We start from the raw sequence: 19,611 nt of genomic DNA on the forward strand, positions 1-19,611 counted from the left end.
CTTATTAAACCTCGTAAACCAACCAATCATAAGACATCGTATTATGTGAAACCAAGCCGTACGAAAGTGCTTGTTTGGCCTAGGGCCGGCATGTATGACTATAGGGATCTAAGGGTCCTGGAAGGATAGATTCCTATCTCGCCCTTCCACCTTAACAGTTAAGACCAAGTTGATAGCATCTGTCACCTCGACCATAATGTGCCATGATGCCATGACCAGTCAGTTCACAGTCACGTCAGCTGCCAACTACCACCTGGCAGAGCCATGCGAGTGATTTTTCACTTATAATGTCGACAACTCCAACGCCGCATTTTCTGGATGACTCTAATGTTATCGGATTAAAAAGCCAAACAAAGCAAAAGAGGAATGCAAAATATGACACCGCGAATACACCTAAGCCCACTTGTAACGAGCATGAAGGTGGCGCCGAATGAGTGTGTTACAGTTGAACCCGGATATATCGAACTCGAAGGGGATCGCGAAATAGTTCGATATATCGATAATTCGATATACAGAAATCGGCCTGGGACGGCACTTAGTATGCGAAAAAACGATACCGTATTTCTCGCGTAATCAACTCGCTCGCATAATTAACCCACCCTCCACTTTAAACGATACCGTATTTCTCGCGTAATCAACTCGCTCGCATAATTAACCCACCTTCCACTTTAGCAACCGAGAATTTGAAAAAAAAAAAAAGCATTAAGGCCAGCTCGCTCACATGCAAGCGATTAAGCGATCTCAGTGACAGAGCAAAAAATTTCCAACTTGTTGGAACTGCTTCCCTCTGCTGTTCGAGCCACCGCGGCAGATCAAAATAAGGTTGCTGTGTTGCTGGCTGCGGCAGAAATTGCCGGCGTTTTCGCTTGCATGTCGCACTCCGTTTCGGTCGTCTCATCCACAGCTCATTTCTTGGCAGCGTGCAAGATGCTGCGCAGCGATAATGTCGCGTCCCAGAGTGTTTATATCGTTTGATAGCTCCTGCAGCAGCAGGGAGCGAACTTGGCAGACTGCCCGTGATGGCTTGATTGCACACATGATTGCACAAGCCTAGTTCGATTTATCACGCCGCGCTTGGGGTGGGCGTAGTCCACTGCCACAAAATCATTGGAAAGCGTGATACAGTAGCTGCAAATGCTGTTTGGAGCGAAAAATGCTAAAAGCCGGTGTCATGATCGCAGCTGACCGCATGCTTTCGTTGATTCATACATGCAAAGATAAACGACTCCCGAAAAAAAAAAAAAAAAATGCTGCTTCGTAACGTCATATCTTACGCTACACCGCGCTTACAGCACAACGCTAAAAATAGACGACTCTCGCAAAAAAAAAAAAAAAAAAAAAAAAAAAGATAGATCTGCTGCTTCTTGACTTCCGCAGGCGCCATAGCCACGTCAGCCGCCGCGCGCAGAGGGTTTGCAACACACGCTGGAGAAAGCGTCCGACGTTCTGTCTGAGAACGGGCTGAGCTGGCTTGGCGCATGCGTAGCGCGTGCTACTGCGAACGAAGGCCGGGAAAGAGGAAGGAGAGAGATAGCTCAGCAAAAGAATGGGCACACCCTTGTGCTTCGCTCTGTCGCGTTTTTCCCCTCTCGTTCCCACCAGTTCTCTCTGGTTCATTCACACACATGGCTTGCAAATGTCACGTGCTGGCGCGCGGGAAACGACAACCGCAAATGCGCGCACCTTTTAGGAATGGGTGCGGCGCTGTCCTGGCCGAGCTGTCCCCTCTCATTACTTCCGCACGTGGCTTGAAAACGTCACGCGGCAAACGGCTAAGGGTGATGCGATCGTCTTTGGGAAAGGCACACTTTCCAGTGCGTGGTGCGGATTTCGATATATCGAACGACCAATGAAATTGAGGTCGATATATGACGCAGCTTTCCTATACTTTTGCATGGGATTTTCAAGGGGATATTCCGTGAGTTCGATATAACCAAAATTTGATATGTCCGGGTTCGACTGTATATCCAAAGCTTGTGATAAATGGACTTCTCGTGTTAACCCGAAATTCAGAGCCGGTCTGGAGTGGCATTCAGCTCTTAACCCTTTCGCTGTCACAAACGTACCGGTACGTTTTCGTGCTTCTCTTCCACAGTGTCACTGACGTACCGGTACATTCTCTATCGTGCATTCAAAATTTCGCGCCTGAGCACACAGCTGGCGCGCTTGGACAGGCTGCGCCATCCGTCAAATCTTTCTATAAGTTCGTATTTCCGCCCCGCGTTGTGTTGGTACGTATATACTGAAGAGTATGGAGCGACCGTGCCCACCCCCGCCACCTTCTTTGCTAGGGGCGTGGTTGCTCTGCACGCGCGTTTCGCGGCGCGTGCGTGCGGTTACGGGTTCAAGGGTTGTTCTGCTAGCTGCCGCAGGTTTGCAAGTTTTTATTTTTATTCTGTTGGAGTGTCTGCTACGACACGACGCGGCACGTCGCCCCTCGTGCCGTTGCCTCTACAATAGGTTGACACATGACTCAATCGCTGCTTTTGCTCTTTCTTGCCGCACCCTTGCTTGCGGCTAGAAGCAGCAAAAGAGGTTGTTTTAACTTCTTTCCATCTCCCTCGGTCATCTTGATTTCACAGCGTGCGGGCCATCGAAAGTGTGCCCTCCGTGAGCGCGGTTACTTTCAGATGGCTGACCGCGCGGGACCTTCGACTGCGGACTGGAGCGATGGCTCTTTTGATTATAAATATGAGTCGAGCTCGGATTGAGTCTCTGAAGAAGTATTGAGCAGTTTTTTTTTTTCTTATATTATCCTCATTTATATAATTTATAATCAGGCTGATAATTATGATGATGTTAATGAACAACACCTGCAGAACACTGAAATGTGCATATTCTGTTGACTATGTTATTTGTATAGCAATCATAATCAAAAATAAATCGCTATGCTTGTTCCCTGATATGCTCGCTCCCTGAAACCAAGCCGACACTGGGGGTGTGTCACAGCCAGAAACGCCTGACAGCGAAAGGGTTAAAAGGTCCATTATATGCGTAGGTGTCATCAAAACAGGCCCAGTCTAGGTGCTTTTCAAACTTTTCGGTATAGTAATCGTGTGCTCCTTTTCTTTAAGGACACGGTGTAAGTCATTATCGTCACCATCAGCCAGATTATACCAACAGCAGGGCAAAGGCCTCTCCCATTTTCCTTCAATTAATCCGGTCCTGTGCTAGCTGCATCCAACTGATCACTGCGCACTTCTTAACCACATCAGCCCACCTAACTTTCTGCTGCCCCCTGCTACACTTTCCTTCCCTTGGAATCTAATTTGTTACCCTAAGAAACCATCGGTTGTCCTCTTTTCACCCTACATGCCCTGCCCATGCCCATTTCTTCTTCTTGATTTCCACTAGAATGTCATTAACTCGAGTTATTTTGCTCTGACCTACTCTGCACACTTCCTATCTCTTACCTTTGCACCTACCACTTTGCGTTCCATAGCTCTCAGCGTTGTCCTCGGGTAACAGTGTAACTAATAGCATTTAAAGCATTTGCAGTAGATAGTAGGCGGTCTGCCTTCTCATCACTCTCAAATTCCTGAGAGTTGGCAAGTGCTCCTGTTTGATGTAAAATTTCTTTGTCACTTCGTGTCTCTGCAACGTCAGAGTCATCATTTGCACTGACACAGCCATCTGATCCGACATCAGTTCCAGCTAGTCGTGTCTTTCTCGTGGGTCTTCAACAGCATCATCTGCCATCCCACGTGCGTGTGGCACAAACAAACTGCACTGTCGCACGCGGTAGCAGCACAGAAAGTGTGGAGTCAATGGGGCAGGCGACTCGTGCCACATGGTTGATTGGTCCAGCGATGTATACTGTGTGACTAGCACTAAAGCTTCTCAAACCACTGCTATTAGTATCGCTAACCATGTGCTTACAGTGCTCATCTGCTTGCTACACTTCTACGTACAGGCCTTTGCCCGCCTAGCCAGCAAATATGGAGCAGGTTGAGCTCCCATGCCTAGTAGCAGTGCACCCTTGGTTGGCAATTGTGTAATGTTCCTATGCCGCCTTCTTAATTGCCCTTTTTGGACCACCTTTATACGGGGTAATGTCAACAGGCCAAGGATTGTCCTTTTGTTGTTTAATGTGAGCTCCTTTACATTTACTTTAATTGGCCGCCTGGTAATGCTTTGCTGGTCCGGGCTCTTTCTATCTTTCAAGTACAGTAAATTGTAAGTCAGTCTTCAGCGGATCAGGAAAAATGTTCAAAATATCCCAAAGTTCGAACTACCAAACGATCCTAAAGGACTCCTGAAAACCATTTTCCTCATGGTAATTTTATCCAACGAACACTTCGAATGTGATTTATATATCTGAGATGGGAACTAAACTACAGTTATGTGGCAAGTCACATTTTTTCAGATGCTGCAGTGCACGTCACTGGTCTTTTATTTTTATTTCGGGATGGCATAACACTCTTCTAACTCATGTTCTCTTTCTTGCATTCATGTGCATCCTTCACTGCTTGAGTTCACCGTTGCATTTTTGAAAAGGGTTCACTGCACAACCCTGCCACGGTGGTGCAGTGGTAAGATGCCCAATTACTGTACTGGAGTACCCGGGTTCGATCCCGACCGTGGCGGCTGCGTTTCGATGGAGGTGAAATGAAGAGGCGTTCGTGTGCTGTGTGATGTCAGTGTGCATGTTAATCCCCAGGTAGTCGAAATTATTCCGTACCCCTCCACTGCAGCTCCTCTTTCTCTCTTTCAACTTTCACTCCCACCTTCCTCCCATCCCTTAAAGGGACAGAACTCTGGAATTTAGGTCTCGATTTTTTTTCACCGCAGTGGAAAGATTGATGACTAAAATGTTCGATTCCATAACGGCTTTGTTAGAAACACTGTAGAAAATTTTACCGAGAATTTTTCGATCAATGCGTGCGCCCGTTTTTATGTAATCCGATGCTGGAAACCATGAGCAGCCACCGCGATGACGACCGGTGGTCGACAAAAAAGACATACCAAAAACAAATATACTTTCACTTGCCAGACAGTAATCGGACATTTTATACATAGAGTAATGTCCTTTTCAATTTCACACTCAATGCTGTTACGGAACTATAATGCATGCCCTCGTCGACAAAATATTTAGTGGGCACTGTCATTGCTTTGTTCACGAAATTGCAAATACTGTGGCGCCATCTAGTGGCAAAACCTGAAAGCATACCTCTCGCGGTGCAAAAGCAGGGGTAGTTTTTATTTAAGGATGCACTGGACAGAGCGCAAAATATAATAAACTATGGCAAGCACTCCTAGAAGAAAAAAGAACAATGTGCAGTAACGAAAATCGGCGATATTTTGCTGACATGTAGTCACGTGGGGGGCTACACTGAAAGTACGAGGGTTTTTCCACTAGATAGCACCTCGGTTGTTTTTATGCAATTTTCAATAGCAAATTAAAATTGTAAAGCCTCTTTTCTTGGATATTGTAGTGCTCGATCTGTACTATATGAGGCAAGATCTTTTCATCTCCACCATAATCTCATGACATATTTTGGCCAGTGTTCTGTCCCTTTAAGGTGGGGTTCAGGTGTCCACAGAAACAAGTGTGACAGGTACTGTGCCTTTTCCTTCCTGTGAACTATATAATTATTATTATTTATTATTAAGTCTGTGCTGTGAAGCATGCCCATAATGCAAAGGGCCTGTTGTAACGAAGCACCACTGCTACTGCAATGCATTGCGAAAAAGGGTGCGGTAGTACTTGGGATTTTGAAGCAATTTTTCGACATTCCCGACAGTGTGCGCAAAACAGTCCACTTGACAAATGCACGAAAAATCGTTGTTGTCACATAACTTTCATCTAAAACATATGCGTAATCATATCCCAGGTGTTCATTTTATAAAGCTGCATTGATGTAAATGGTTTTCGGCAGGTTTTTACAACTATTCGACAATTTGAACATTTTTCCTGAGGGCCGAAACAAGATTTTAGTGTAGTCGAAAAAAGAACTGTGCAAGTATTCGTGCTGTCATTTTTCTTTCAAGACATCTGCTGTGTTGTCGTTATTCGGTTTATAGTGCTGCTCTCCTTCTCCCTAGTTGTCAAATGTCCATCTCTCAAAATTTTCCGGGGAGAACCCTGTCCCTGTCGCAGTTTTCCAGTGCTCATCTTTTTGTGCCCCAAACTCAGTTTTATGCAGTTTTTCACATAACTTTAAAAGGAGAGAGAGAGAGAAATATTTCAATGGCAACAGGACTTTAAAAGGAGAGTGTTTCTGGCTAGTGTTTACAGCAGATGATGACACCCACCTACACAATTAGAGTTCCATAAATAACTCATCAAGATACATCTTGGTGCAGCAGGTGCAGTACTAACAAGTAACCTCACTCCCTCATACAGCCTTTATTTTTTTTTCTTTTCATACTGAAAATAATTTGACAGCTCGTGGCTCTTCTTTCTCTTCAGAGAAATTCTACTTTATTCATTTATCACATACTGCGCACCTCAATTCTTGAGCAAAATAAAGACTGCTTTGGCCACGTTGCTTTTGCTGTCAATGCAATCAGATGAAAGAGAGTCATGAGCCAAAGAGAACTTTGCCACAATGTTTGCTTGTGCGCAGCGCCCCCATGCGGTGCCGCTCCACACCTGGCTGCCTAGCAAGCGGCGCACTTGGAAATAAATGAGCAGTTCATTTTTGGTTCTCAGCTCGGCGCGTCATGTCGTTCTTCGCGGGCATGATGGCCTTCACGCGTAGTCACCGACTGCAGCCTGGCCATCCATGCTCATAAAAAACTTCTTAGAAAAAAAGAAAGAAGCACTAGCTCTTCTTCCTCTTCTTCTGAGAAATTCAGAAGAGCCACTCGTCTTTCTCTTCTTCTAAGGAGTTCTGTGGCTCGTGAAAAAATAAAGAATGCTTTGAAACTGCACGTATGTACATACAAGTACCTTTCAAATTCTTTGCGGTAATATGTCGCAAAAACACTTCAATAGCTGCGCTCAAATTTCGCTTTAGGGGGTATTGCAATCGCCCTTAAACTTTTTTATTTTTTGTGCTATAATTTTGTAATGGGTAACCTGCAACACAATGTATGTCTCATCAAAAGCTTAATATTTAAAAGTAAGGCAACTAAGCGGTGAACATGAAAAACAGCTGAGATGCTTTAACCAGAAAGTTAGTCAACTAAAAGGAAGTCGCCAGGCACCCGAAACATTAAGTGATGGAGAAAAAAATGTGATAAAAGGGCTGATGAGATTCACAAGCTTTGCTTCAGAGCATGTCACTTTATGACAACCATGTCACATGCTCTTTATCGCGATTTCCTGGCACGAGTGGCAAGTGACAATAGGTAACGCGAGATATGTGTGTAACTGGGTGACTGTGCTTGTGGGAGTAGTTGCATGATCATCTCAGCCAAAGTTTTGAAATGGAAAATTTGCTTCTTGTCCAATGCACATGCATTATATTTTCTCGTCGAGCCTTTCCCCCTCTTTTGAGGTACTTACAGCTACATTAGCACAGCTGTGCTTTCTTACCTGAAAAAAATGGGCAAATTGTAAACGAAGGAGGGCTCTTTCGTAGTTTAGCTCCTCAGCACTTAGTTTTCTCAATTGCTTTTTTTCTTACACTCTTCAGGCTTTGTTGTCGTCCTAATATTTGTTTATTGTAGCAAATGCTAAGAGTCATGCTGAACCTTTTATTTCATGCAGTTGGCAGCAATTCAGATGCTTGATTATTTCTTAGTAGGTGATTGTTCTTTGTGTTTTATGCAGGCTTGGATACTGAAGGCATTTATCGTGTATCAGGCTTCAGTGATGAAGTGGAAGCATTGCGGATGTCATTCGAGAAGGGTAAGAACTCTTTCTGTTGGTGTCTAAATTTTCGTGCATTAACTAACTTATAACGAAAACATCGGGTGTTAAAGTTGACTGTAATAATGTCCTTTCTTTGTTCTGTTTTCTCCTTTTTTTGTGATCCAGATGGTGAAAGTGCGCCACTCGGTGCATCCACGTATGAAGACATTCATGTCATAGCGGGCGTGCTAAAACTGTTCCTAAGGTTGCTGCCTATACCTCTGATCACATTCGACAGTTATACAAAGTTCTTCGATGCAGTCAGTGAGTTCATCTTCTCAAACTATCCTCTGTAATGTGCATGGCATCTGTGTGCTCACTCACTTCATTATACACTGGGAAGGTGTTTAAAGGACCCCGACATAAGTTCTCTCCAATTTTTATTCTTGCTACAAACTTGCTGTTTGGGCCACTTCGTTGAAATTTTAGAGCTCATGTTGCAGTCTTGAGTTGGAACGGCTAAATTCATAGCATCTGCACCAACATTCCTAAATCTCCTTGCTTTATTTCATACAGGCTTTATTTCATACAAAACACTTTGCACATGGTGCTAGAAGCACATAATGTGCTGTTTAGTGTTTCTCAATGGAGCTTTAAAAGGCTACGAAAGGTTAGGAATGTCACGACATTAAGCAGGGGTGGAACTGCTGCGCCATTTGCTTCGTTCTGCTCCAAACTGCGTTTCCTGCTCCAAAACACAATATTGCTCCAAAATTGCTCCAAGCTGGCTGCCTCATAATGAATGTTTGTTCACATGTAAATTGAAAACGAGCCAGAAGCTATTAGAGGGAATTAACTGCAAAAAAATGCTCTGTGTTTGTGACATAGCACTTTCTCCCAGCCTTTTGAATCATCAGTGGTGAGGGAACGTAGAGCAGCGAGCGAAGCAGACGCTGCAAACTACCACGAGCCGTTGAAAGCTTGTCCAGCCGTAAAGAATTACACGAGTTGTTCTAATTGTTCTGCTGCGAAACCGGTACAGGGTCGTCCACTTCTAGCTATAACACGGTCGCTACCTTCAAAGCGTCATTGTGTACGACCCGGTCAAGCAATAAAACCAAGTGGCAGGCCTTGTGATGTACCTCCTCCGTGTCCCGCTGTGCATGTATCGCTTTACTTCGATATGCGCCTGTGTGGGGCGCAATGTTGCACTGAAAGCAGAGACCATGTTATAGCTAGAAGTGGATGACCCTGTACACCACCGAGGCTGTCATGCCTATGCATGGCAAAAGCATACTGTTATGATGCCACTTAGGTATCAATTACTAGAAATGTTACAAAAGTTTTGGAAAGCCATACAAGGTATATTACCAGTGTGCTGAAATTAAGGAAGCCTCATCATAGCTCAAGCGATAATGTGAGCAGCCACTGGCAGAAGACCGTGAAGTAAAGAATCTGAGGGAGGAAAAGGCTACCCTTTAGCGGCATCTATCCTCTCCGAAAGCACTACTGACCATTGCCCAGAAACATATCGACACGGGCATAGGATCAAAAGGATATTCACTAGGTAGCACAGATGTGCTGCTGATCGATGTTAACTCCAAAATAGTGGCTGTGCTGTAGAGCCTGACTCCACCTTTGAATCTATCGAGTCAAAATAGTAAAAAGCTTTTAGTTGGATGTTCAATTGTGAAGTGTAGTCTGTTCCAAATTGTTGCTCAGGTCAGTTGTGTTATTTTAAAGATTTGTACTTGTTTTGGCTGTTTGTCATGTCTTGTCAGAGGTGTGTATGTATTCAGAAAAGCATTGAACATGGATTAATAAGTACTCAAATCGGGGATTTTTGTATGTCAGGAAGCGAAAATTGCCATTATTAAAAACATTTTAAACTAAAAACACGCTCCAAAACATAGTTCGAGTGCTTCAAACTCTGTTCTTGCTGCTCCAAAGCTGCTCCAAAATGGCTTTGTTACTACTCCCTGAGGTGCTCCAAAATGCTCGAGCCTGCTTCCACCCGATTGAGGTGCTTTGTTGTTGTTTTGCACCTGGATGTTAGGGGCTAGGCTATGTTGCCTTAAGGTTCCCTATGGTCATCATGAGATCCCTTTTTGATCTTGACATCACTAGTTTGAATTGGATGGTGGGTGGGGATGTTTTACTTTCAAGTCTAATTTTGCTACTAAACAAAGAATTCAACAGTGCCTAAAAAAGCCGCTGTATTGCATTCTGCCGAGAACAAAATTTGAGTGGAATTGTTCTCAATGTCTTCTTGAGCCAGTGTTGTCATCGAATATATGCTGTGAAAAACTCCTGTGATCTCTCACTACATCATGTGACACTTTGCAAGAAAAAGGACAGACGTCCTTGCTCCTTACTACTAAGGCCCCTATTTTACTATGTACCACTAATTTGCTGCCAAAGATACGGAAGAACCTTTGGTTGACTGTACACGCTGTTTACATCATATGTAGCTGCGTCAAAGAAAAAAAAGAAGAGATTTGAGAAATTATGTCACTTTTTCATGCTGGAGAAACGAAAACGTCACCAGGCTGTCAATTGAGCCGTTATTGGTAGCGCACATTGATCGAAACGACCCAATTCAGTGGAAATGCAAGCAGCAGTTGACAATTTGCTCAAGGTTCAAAACCAGCACAAGCACAAGAACAATGCCACAAGCATTGCCCAATGTACTTTACAGAAATCTCGGGAAATCATGGAGGGCCTCCTCTTACTGGCAGCCTCCATTTGCTAGCTGTTATGAACTCGGGAGGAATGTTTGACCCTTTCAGGCACTGTATGTCAGTATTTTTCTTTAGTCATGCATTTAATAGTCATTGCAGTGCGCAAAGAATACTGCTGTTAAAGTTGGGTGCCTCATGTGAAGGTGTGCCGATTTGCTATAAAGCGGAATCTACAGTTGGTTCACTCCAGATGCATAGCAAGCCTTGTTGAGAGAAATGGTACATTGCAAATCTGCAGCTTTTTTTAAGAACATCTGCTTCAGCTGGTGCTGCTTTCTTTGTTGAGGCAGATTTAGTTGACTGTTGTAACATTTTCTTTTCCTTCCGCTCCACTAATGTCCTGTGCATCTTAAAATTGGGGACAAAAAGTCTCTGGACCACCCGTCTGGTGATTTTTAACTGGGAGCACGATGTAAACGAATTATATCACCTTATTTACCTAGGACACATTAGAGAACTAAAGTCCAAATTTGACATCGACAAGTATGATCCGAGACTACTGGCCGATATGAAAGTTGTGAGCTATGGAAGTTATGTGCTTTGGTTGCAGTTTGAATGGGGTCCACAGACATTTTTCCCAGTAGTACATATAAGATAGCCGATCTCTGCCAGATGGCGCCATAGTCGGCGCCACTTCGCTGCCGCTCGCTCCCGGCAATGTTTTGCCTTGTTTTGTTGCGGAAGCAATACTCCGACAGCCAAAGCAAGACCTCGGGTGGCCGCAGCTACGCCATGCACGTGAAGAGGCATAGCTACGGTTTCTTCATTTAAAAAAAAATAACATGTCTCCACCACCTCCATCCCTCGGATCCTCGGACCCCCAGCTGAGCGGTTTAACCAACTGAGCCACGCCTGGGACTGTGAATAGCGCATCTTAATTCTCCTTCTCTAGCGTGAGGGTGATAGTAGTCATGATGATAGGCTAGTTAGCGGCGTATGTCGGGCGAGCGTGTGCTCAGCAAGAGCACTCACTCGATCCTCTCCTTTCATGTGAGAGGGGGACATTAGAATCAGCCTGCCATGACATTTGAATTCACGTTACTCCTACGCCACGGGCAGGAGCTGCCAACTCGGGTTACTGCTTTCATATGGGAGAATCAGCCTGCCAGAATTGTTTGCATTCTCTTTGCCCCTACGACATGTAGGCATGTCCATACGGCTTGGTTGAAGTGTGACTTTATATGTGGGCTGGTAGCTTAAGTTCTCGCATCATACCCTTAAAGGATGAGCTTAAGTGTCCCCAATAATGTAGCCCCTTACACTGATAGGGCGTGGCAGGGGAACAGTGTAGCAGGCAAAAGAAGCTTCCGCCATTGCTTTTGCAATTCAACTAGGGTTAACCAGAGCTAAACCACAGCCAACTTTTCATACACCCATGTAGCAAAAATAACCATCGGTGTTTTCAATGCAAAGCTAACTACTTCTTGTTAAGTGGCTTTATCAAGGTACGCATAGACTAATTATTTTGCTAGAGAAATGGCAAAACTTAAAAAAATAAACAAAGTTATAGTCTAGGCCGAGGGTCTGCAAACACACCCCCAAGATGAGACGTAAATACCGATAACTTTTTAGGCTCCTTTATCTTCACCTGCTTCCTGATATTTGTAGGCTGGCCAAAACGTCCTCCAGTAGGTGGAATAGGTTTGAGTGTGTCTGTTGCCCTTCCCTTACCTGTCTTCTTTTTGTGCAGTGTTTTGTTTACCATCGGCAAGCAGCAGTTGAGAAAGTGTAAATGCACATGAAGGCGCAGCGCAACTTTGCCACTCACTGTTTTCTTTTTTTTGGGTGCATCTCTCCTGTTTGCAGAGAGCAACAAAGTAGAAGAAAAGCTTGAAGCCATGAAGGAAGCGGTCAAGTCACTTCCTCCTGCTCACTACCAGTCTTTGAAGTATCTCATGAGTCATTTACAAAGGTACGCACTCCTTGCTTCCTTTCTGGGTGCGGAATTGTTGAGTAGGAATACAAGTCATGTGGGCCTTTTTCGTGGCCTTCAGCTATACATTGCAAGATAATCTTTTCAATAATAATAATAATCTTTTCCAGAGCTGGAATTTTATTTGTCCTTTAAGTACAGGAGAAAAGAGGGCCCTCGTCAGATGCATAATCTGACGAGGGCTCTTGATTCGTCTGGCTGTCACAGCAAACAAGATGCGTATGTTCACAGCAGTTACATAAAAAGTTCATATGAAAAAAAATCTAGGGATTAGTACTGACAGCTAGCATCAGTACTGCATCACAAAAGGGCAGGCACTATCAGCAACAGGAATTTGGAATTTTACAGTAAAAAAAAAAAAAACAGCCTGCAGATATTGATACAATCGAACATTTCATTAACCAGCTTCTAAAATTACTTTAATTTAAATAGATGAGAGTCAAAATCTAATATTTACTGAGCTATTCAACAGAAGGACCTGATTATTTATGTATTGCATGTCATACTATTTGGTATTAAGTCTCGGTATTCTATGTGCCCTCATGCAGATCGTGCTGACTGTGTGACTCTTACCTGGTGATCTGACATAGTTTGTTGCATTTATACATTCTGTTAGTCTAAAACAGTGTATATTTTATTAGTTTTCAGCATTTCTTGTTTGAGGAACAGGGGATGTGCCCGTAGATCTTGAAGTCAGCTTCGGTAATTTTCAAAAATTTTCAGTATCTTTTGCAACACAGTGAATCTGTCAATATTTTTTTTTTCTTTTCCTAGTGCAAATTTACCGAGGTCTGTACACAGGTTATCCACATGTGCATTCTGCAACAGATTACTTTTATACCGCACATCTAAAGATTTTCAGTTACTGCTTGTTCTATTCTAATGATATTAAGAACTATAATTGTGTTTCTAGTAATAAGGTTAATGACTTGGACATGATGGTTTGGTTCGTGGTGTTTAACGTCTTAAAGCGACTCAGGCTATGTGAGACACCGTAGTGGAGGGTTCCTGAAATTTCTACCACCTTGGTTTCTTTGGCGTGCACCGACATCGCAGAGCACACGGGCACCTAGCTTTTCGCCTCCATTGAAAAGTGGCTGCCGCAGCCGGGATTCGACCCCTCATCCTTGGCCACAGTGGTCGAGCACCCTAACCACTGCACCACCACGGCGGGCTTACTTGGAAATGAATTATGTATATTTAGTATTGTTCACATATAATTGAAGGTTATTTATTTTGTATGCAACCAGCATAATAATGAATTCAGATACAGCCGCAGACTTTTTTTCAGATTGGGTGCGACGCAGGAAATGGTCAGAATAATCGAACAGTCTGAAAAATTAATGGACTTGAAGAAAATCACTTTTCAGCAAAAAATCAGCTTTACAATTCACGAACTCACCTGCTCCCCATCTTCCATGCCTATGCTCACGCGCTAGTGTGATCCGATACGGCGGGCGCCGATTGACTCCGAAGCAGCAGGCGTGCGCACCACCGGGAAGCATGCACCCCACTCAAGACGATCACCACGTGCGCTGCGGTGCCCCGCAGAAGGGAACCCTCCAGTTAGAATATCTCAGCCATTCATGCTTTCATCGTGTCCATGCCACTTCACGACATACTGTGACGCAGCTGCAGGTGATGCGCATGCCGCGAACGAATGCACGCGCCATGCGAACTACCGCGAGATGGAATTTACAGGAAAAAAGTGAGCGGAACGAGAGTCTTCGTAAATGCACCTATTCCCTCACCCCTTCCCCACCTCTTTTTGTTTTCCCCACGGGCAACAGCGGTGTTGGAGCGAACCGCAGCGGGTGGTGCTCAGGTTCCATTTTGAGCCTAATTGTGTGATTCTTGTTGCCATTGCCTCAAATGGCAACAATGAACAGAGAGCCAAGCTAGTCTATCCTAATTACTCTGCTTCACCTAGCTTTCAAGGCCACGCAAAATTGGTTGTTTGCGACAACAATGCCTGCGCATTTGTTATGCTGAAAAAAGTAGCCTTCAGCTAAAAAATTATCTCTGCAGTAGTATTGGCGCCAAATTTGGTCCATAAAATCTAACTTTTGGACACCATAGAGTCCGAAATAATGATCGTGAAAATGTACATGTTCCTAGGGGAAACACAATGGTTCCTGAATGAAATCCGAAATTATTGTGCCATTCCGAATTATTGGAGTGCGAAAAATCGGTCGGCTACCATATTCATTAACCACGCATTATAATGTAGTAGGCAGAGTGGATGCAAAGGGCACATTGGCATCACCAGAGTACATAAAACTAAGTTAAGGGGAGTTAAGTACCAAAGAGTGTATGATGGGGGAGGGCTAGCTGGTATGACGTAATAAAACGTAACATTACGCGAAGAACAGGACACTGGATAGAAACAATTGGGACAAGTGCAGGCCTGCACTAGTTTCACTCGAGCGACGCCTCATTCTTTCCTCACCAAGCAGTATGCCGCTTGCTAAGCACCTGACCATGCACTCGTAATCAAATAAAGATGGAAAGCTTAGTTCCTTCTTTAGTGCAAGTCTGGGCCGTATGTATTTATGTGATAAGCTCCGTAAATTTCATGTGCCTTCTAAGTATTTGGTGTTGCCTGTTATTTCAGTATAGTGACATGCAGTTTTTGTTGCAACATAGTGAATGATTTGGCATTGTGAGCCTAGGGAATTGATACGCTCTTGCAAACACCTGTTGATGCAACGTCCCATCCCACCCGTCCCACATAAGCCAAAACTACTCGTGAGCGGGATTTCATAATCTATTTCCATTTTTATAGCACATCCATAATTTGGTGGTTGGTGCCACAGCTAGATTTCCTTAGAGCATGAGTATCTTTGTTTGTGAGTTGCCACAGACAGGAAAGCTTGCAGAGTGCATAAAAGAAAACGTCCATACCAAATTTACTTCCCACCCTCTTTAGGCTATGAAAGACCGTGTGTACACGGAGAACGACTTCAACTTTCCGCAACTTCTATCACTTATACCCCAGTCAAACGTGCAAGTTGAAGTGCACTTACGCGGAGTGCACTTCGCAGCTCAAAAGACTTTACGCTACACAGTGCTAAATGGGAAAGCGGAGTGCACTCGCATAAGCACGCGATACGAAACTGGCAACTGAAAAACATATTTTCAAAAAGAAATTGGAACCTCCTAGCGCGAAGTTCAGCAAACTGCTTTTTAAAGTAGCAAAACACTTAAAAAATACTTAAACTTTGACGCCGGGTCATGATTCAGACACCCCTATCAACAAACACCATGAACAATAAAAACCACCCCCTAACTGAAAATGGCATAGCCGCAGTGGTGCACTACACTTAAGGTGGCGGTTCTACGGTCGCCATCTTGGAAGTATTTCAGATTCTGCCACCAGGCTACGCCACTAATCCATGACTGAGAAATTGAGTACCCAGCCACTCAGCCCTCTCGACTTGAGCTGCCTGAACGCTTTTCTTGTGTTGCTGCGTGGACTTTCAAAGATTTTTGCGGCTCCACAGCAGTGTCCAGGCAGAGAAGGCCCGTCCTGCACAGCATGGGCTGCCCCATTGAACTCCCCTCTTCAACCCACCGCACCACTACTTCGAACAATACGCGCCCTGACAATTGGACAAGAGGCTTCCCTCTCTTGCCTATACTTCGTCTCACAAGATGTTTGCAGCACAGCGAAAAGCAGAGGCACCCCAGCCGGGATCACGCGTACAATAGGCAATTGTGCTTCTAAGCGCCTCTCGCCCCCCCCCCCAAATTGGCTGGGGGTGAGAGTAGGAGCACAATTCTCTATTATAGTGCGCACAGGCTAGAGGCACTTAGGAGCACAATTGAAAGGGCTCCTCTGCCTTTCGCAGTGCTGCAGATATCTTGTGAGACGAAGTATAGTTTCGAACATTGCTCCTACCCGCCGAGCGTGAGGGGGTTGGACTGGACTGCAGTAGGCTAGCTTGACTGAACACAAATAAAACAGGGTGTCAACATGATTGCACAGTGCAATCTTAGTACGAGTGAAAAGGAAAAGCGAATGGCACTATTTCTGCACACTTCGTCAATGAACCTTAGTTGAAGTCGGCGCCTGTCTTGTGTTCTTTTGATCCTCGTCTTTTGGGCTGTGCAATCGAGTGATCATTAGCAAGCTTTAGAATACGGCGACCCTATCCGTAAGTGGGATAGAGTAATAGTGGAGCGTGCGCGCTATAATAGAGAATTGTGCTCCTACTGTCACCCGCGCTATTGCCCTGTCCCCCTAAGCGGTAGGGGTACCATATTCTAAACCTCCCTATTGTTGATGCCATAGATATAGTAAGGATCGGAACACTCCTTGACTGTAGTGGAAGCTGTCAGCTCTTGCGGTCACCAGAAATTTGCTTTATCAAACGTGATTACAAATATGATAATATAGCTATAATTAGCTGAACTTCAGTCAACAGTCGCCCTTGTTTATTTTTTGTTCGTGCTTGTCCAATCTTGAAAACTAGAGCTGGTAAGTTACAATGGGCAAATAAGTGAATGATTGCCAATTTTTTCCTTTTGAGATAAATCGATATTCCGAAATAGATGTGAAATCCACCAAGAGGCTATGTATCGCGCAGGAGGCCGGCATGTATTCATGCTCTCTTCGGCACTGAGGAGGCACATTCACACTAAACTATGTGAGAAATGGGGGAAGGGGAGAAGGGGTTGTAAAGGAAGGTTGTCAGAAGAAAGGACCTAACGGGGACAGTTTTTTAGGCGCTTATGGCGGCCACTTCCCCACTCCCAGTTGGATGCTCCACAGTCTTCATTTTATTTATTCGCTCGCGCGCGCGCGTGTGTGTGTGTGTGTGTGTGTGTGTGTGTGTGTGTGTGTGTGTGTGTGTGTGTGTGTGTGTGTGTGTGTGTGTGTGTGTGTGTGTGTGTGTGTGTGTGTGTGTGTGTGTGTGTGTGTGTGTGTGTGTGTGTGTGTGTGTGTGTGTGTGTGTGTGCAATTAAAGGAACACAGTATTTTCAGGCAATTAGAATAAAATTTTAACAATCAATCCCCTAGAAACATTTTTCTCCTGCAAAATTTCACTCGACACTGAAATCTGATGTGAAAAGTAGCATGCTATGGAAGACGCTGACCTGTCCTGCTGCAGCTTCCCGTGATGATGTATGCGCTTTCTGAACCAATATATTGGGTGGACTACTGTAGCTTGTAGCCTACTTTATTGTACTCATTTTACAGGGCGCACACACGTATGCAACAAGTATACTTTAGTGTTGAGCCCGCCTTTTGGCTTCATGTGTTGGTAGTAAATAATTTCGTGATGTGGCACTTGTACATTCACACATTTGCAACATAATAATCAGAGCCCAATTTTTACTCCATGCAAGAGCGCCCATGCTTACCAAATGTTGTCCTGCAAATGCCAAACGATTAGACGCATCGATCAGATCGCGTTCGGTCAGATTTGGCATGTGCTATAATTTGTGAATTTGTCCATACCAGTGCAGTACAGCGGTTTTGCTTCATGTGGTCAAACGGAAGCACGTTCTTTGTATGCTTCGAAATTCTCACACGCTTCTATGTCACTTTTGCTAACGTGATCGGATACCTTTCAGAGCACAGGAAGTCGAGTTGCTTCAAACAAGGTTCAAATATAAAGTCAACAAATTGGGCGTTGAGACGGCGGGTGAGTGGACGCCTGGCGGACACGGTATCTACCTTACTCGAGATAAGGGCCCCATTCTTTTGGAAACGCTCTGTCTGCCGACGGGCTTTTAGAGCGTTAGCTCTGTTGCTCACTTGCGCGAGTGGCGCGTTTTTCTAAGAATCGTAAACAGAGCTATCACCATAGCAACATCGCCGTCTTCACTGTGCCCAGGCAAACTAGACCGAACTCTCCAAGCCCCCGGCCACAGCGGCAAAGCGCGGTAGCAGGCGATGCTAGGCAAGTATAGCATTATAGCAAAATGAACGCCAAACCAGCTTCCCTGCCGAATGCATCAACGGTTTACCCTAGACGCCGTAATGCTTCGGACAATCCGCGGTATATCCCCCTCCAAGAAGCGGAATTACTTGGGAAGAGGACGGGACATCATGCACGTATAAAATAAATAAAGTAAGCGCAAATAAAAACATCAAACGGGAAACCAATTCAGTGTTTTCTCATATATATATATATATATATATATATATATATAGGGTCATTGATCAAGTCAAAGTATTTGAAGAAGATATAAACGAATGCTTTTTGTCTGGTTTCTTGAACAAGGAAGCTGTAGGGCTGCCGAAACGATAGTACGTTTTCATGAAACTGACTTGGTCAGTGAGCCTGTATATTTTTTTATGCCACCACCTGATCAGACTGCATTTCGTCGAACTCTTGATTACAGTGGTTTCTCTCATTTGAGCTAAGCTCGACATTCGGTTCAGCAGCGTTGAGCCTCATCATTTTTTTTTTTAATTTTTAGTGAGGGGAATGACGGAAATGCAGTGGCAAAACCCGATTCAACATCACATTTTTGTATTGGAGAAGCTTCACATGGCTGTTTCCTACTTGCCCATTCACCGAAAACATCCCCGGCAGCTACTGCGGCACCTTTACTATCATCACCGGAACGCAACATTCGGAAAAAAAAAGGAAAGAAAAAAAAAACATGACTGAAACGCTGGTGATTATCTTCGGCTGCCCACTATATCATTTTTTCTCCTTTTCTTTGGAGCCTGCACTGCTTGCGCTATATAGGAACTTCAGTGGGAAGGTTGAAGAGGCATGCTTGTGCATGTTCAGGTTTTCAAGTTGTACTTGGCAGACGGTCGAAACATTTTATCTGTACCAGTAAAGTGGCAGAGGGTACAAGTATTCGTGCAATTTCTCCTAGGGAGACGCTCTTTGAAATTATATTATATTAATTTATGCAGTGTTATAGTTCCGTGCCCTACTATTCATTTTATCGTAGAAAGGGGAAGATATTTTTCCTTCTTGCCACTGGAAAAAAAAAGTAAATTCTACATCCTCACAATATATGCTAACACCGCGAACATCTGAAGATAGCTTTGTGGCGGAGCTAAGACGAGGAATAACCAGCTCCGACAGCGTTCGGGTTCGAACTGTCTTTTTTTTTTTTCGCTGCTTTCACTGAGACGCTTAGTGCCAAATTCTTCTTTGTTCAGCGCCGTGCCGTTGTTTGTCATAAAAGCGCGGCGCGAGGGGCGCTACAAGACTACAAAACAA

The 19,611-nt window shown here is 44.3% G+C and overlaps 1 protein-coding gene across 3 annotated transcripts in view; it reads left to right on the forward strand.

Moving 5' to 3' along the window:
* The window catches only part of LOC146186772 (N-chimaerin-like), a 63,806-nt gene that overhangs the window by 27,689 nt on the left and 16,506 nt on the right, over nt 1-19,611 (forward strand). For all 3 annotated transcript variants that reach the window (XM_084607394.1, XM_084607391.1, XM_084607393.1), the window contains exons 10-12: nt 7,721-7,798; nt 7,928-8,065; nt 12,289-12,394. In XM_084607394.1, coding sequence (XP_084463520.1) covers nt 7,721-7,798; nt 7,928-8,065; nt 12,289-12,394 — 322 coding nt within the window. The remainder of the gene's footprint in view (nt 1-7,720; nt 7,799-7,927; nt 8,066-12,288; nt 12,395-19,611) is intronic.

The sequence above is a fragment of the Amblyomma maculatum genome, chromosome 6 (genome assembly GCF_055883805.1).
Source record: "Amblyomma maculatum isolate TAMU_Amacu chromosome 6, ASM5588380v1, whole genome shotgun sequence".
Classification (NCBI taxonomy): domain Eukaryota; kingdom Metazoa; phylum Arthropoda; class Arachnida; order Ixodida; family Ixodidae; genus Amblyomma; species Amblyomma maculatum.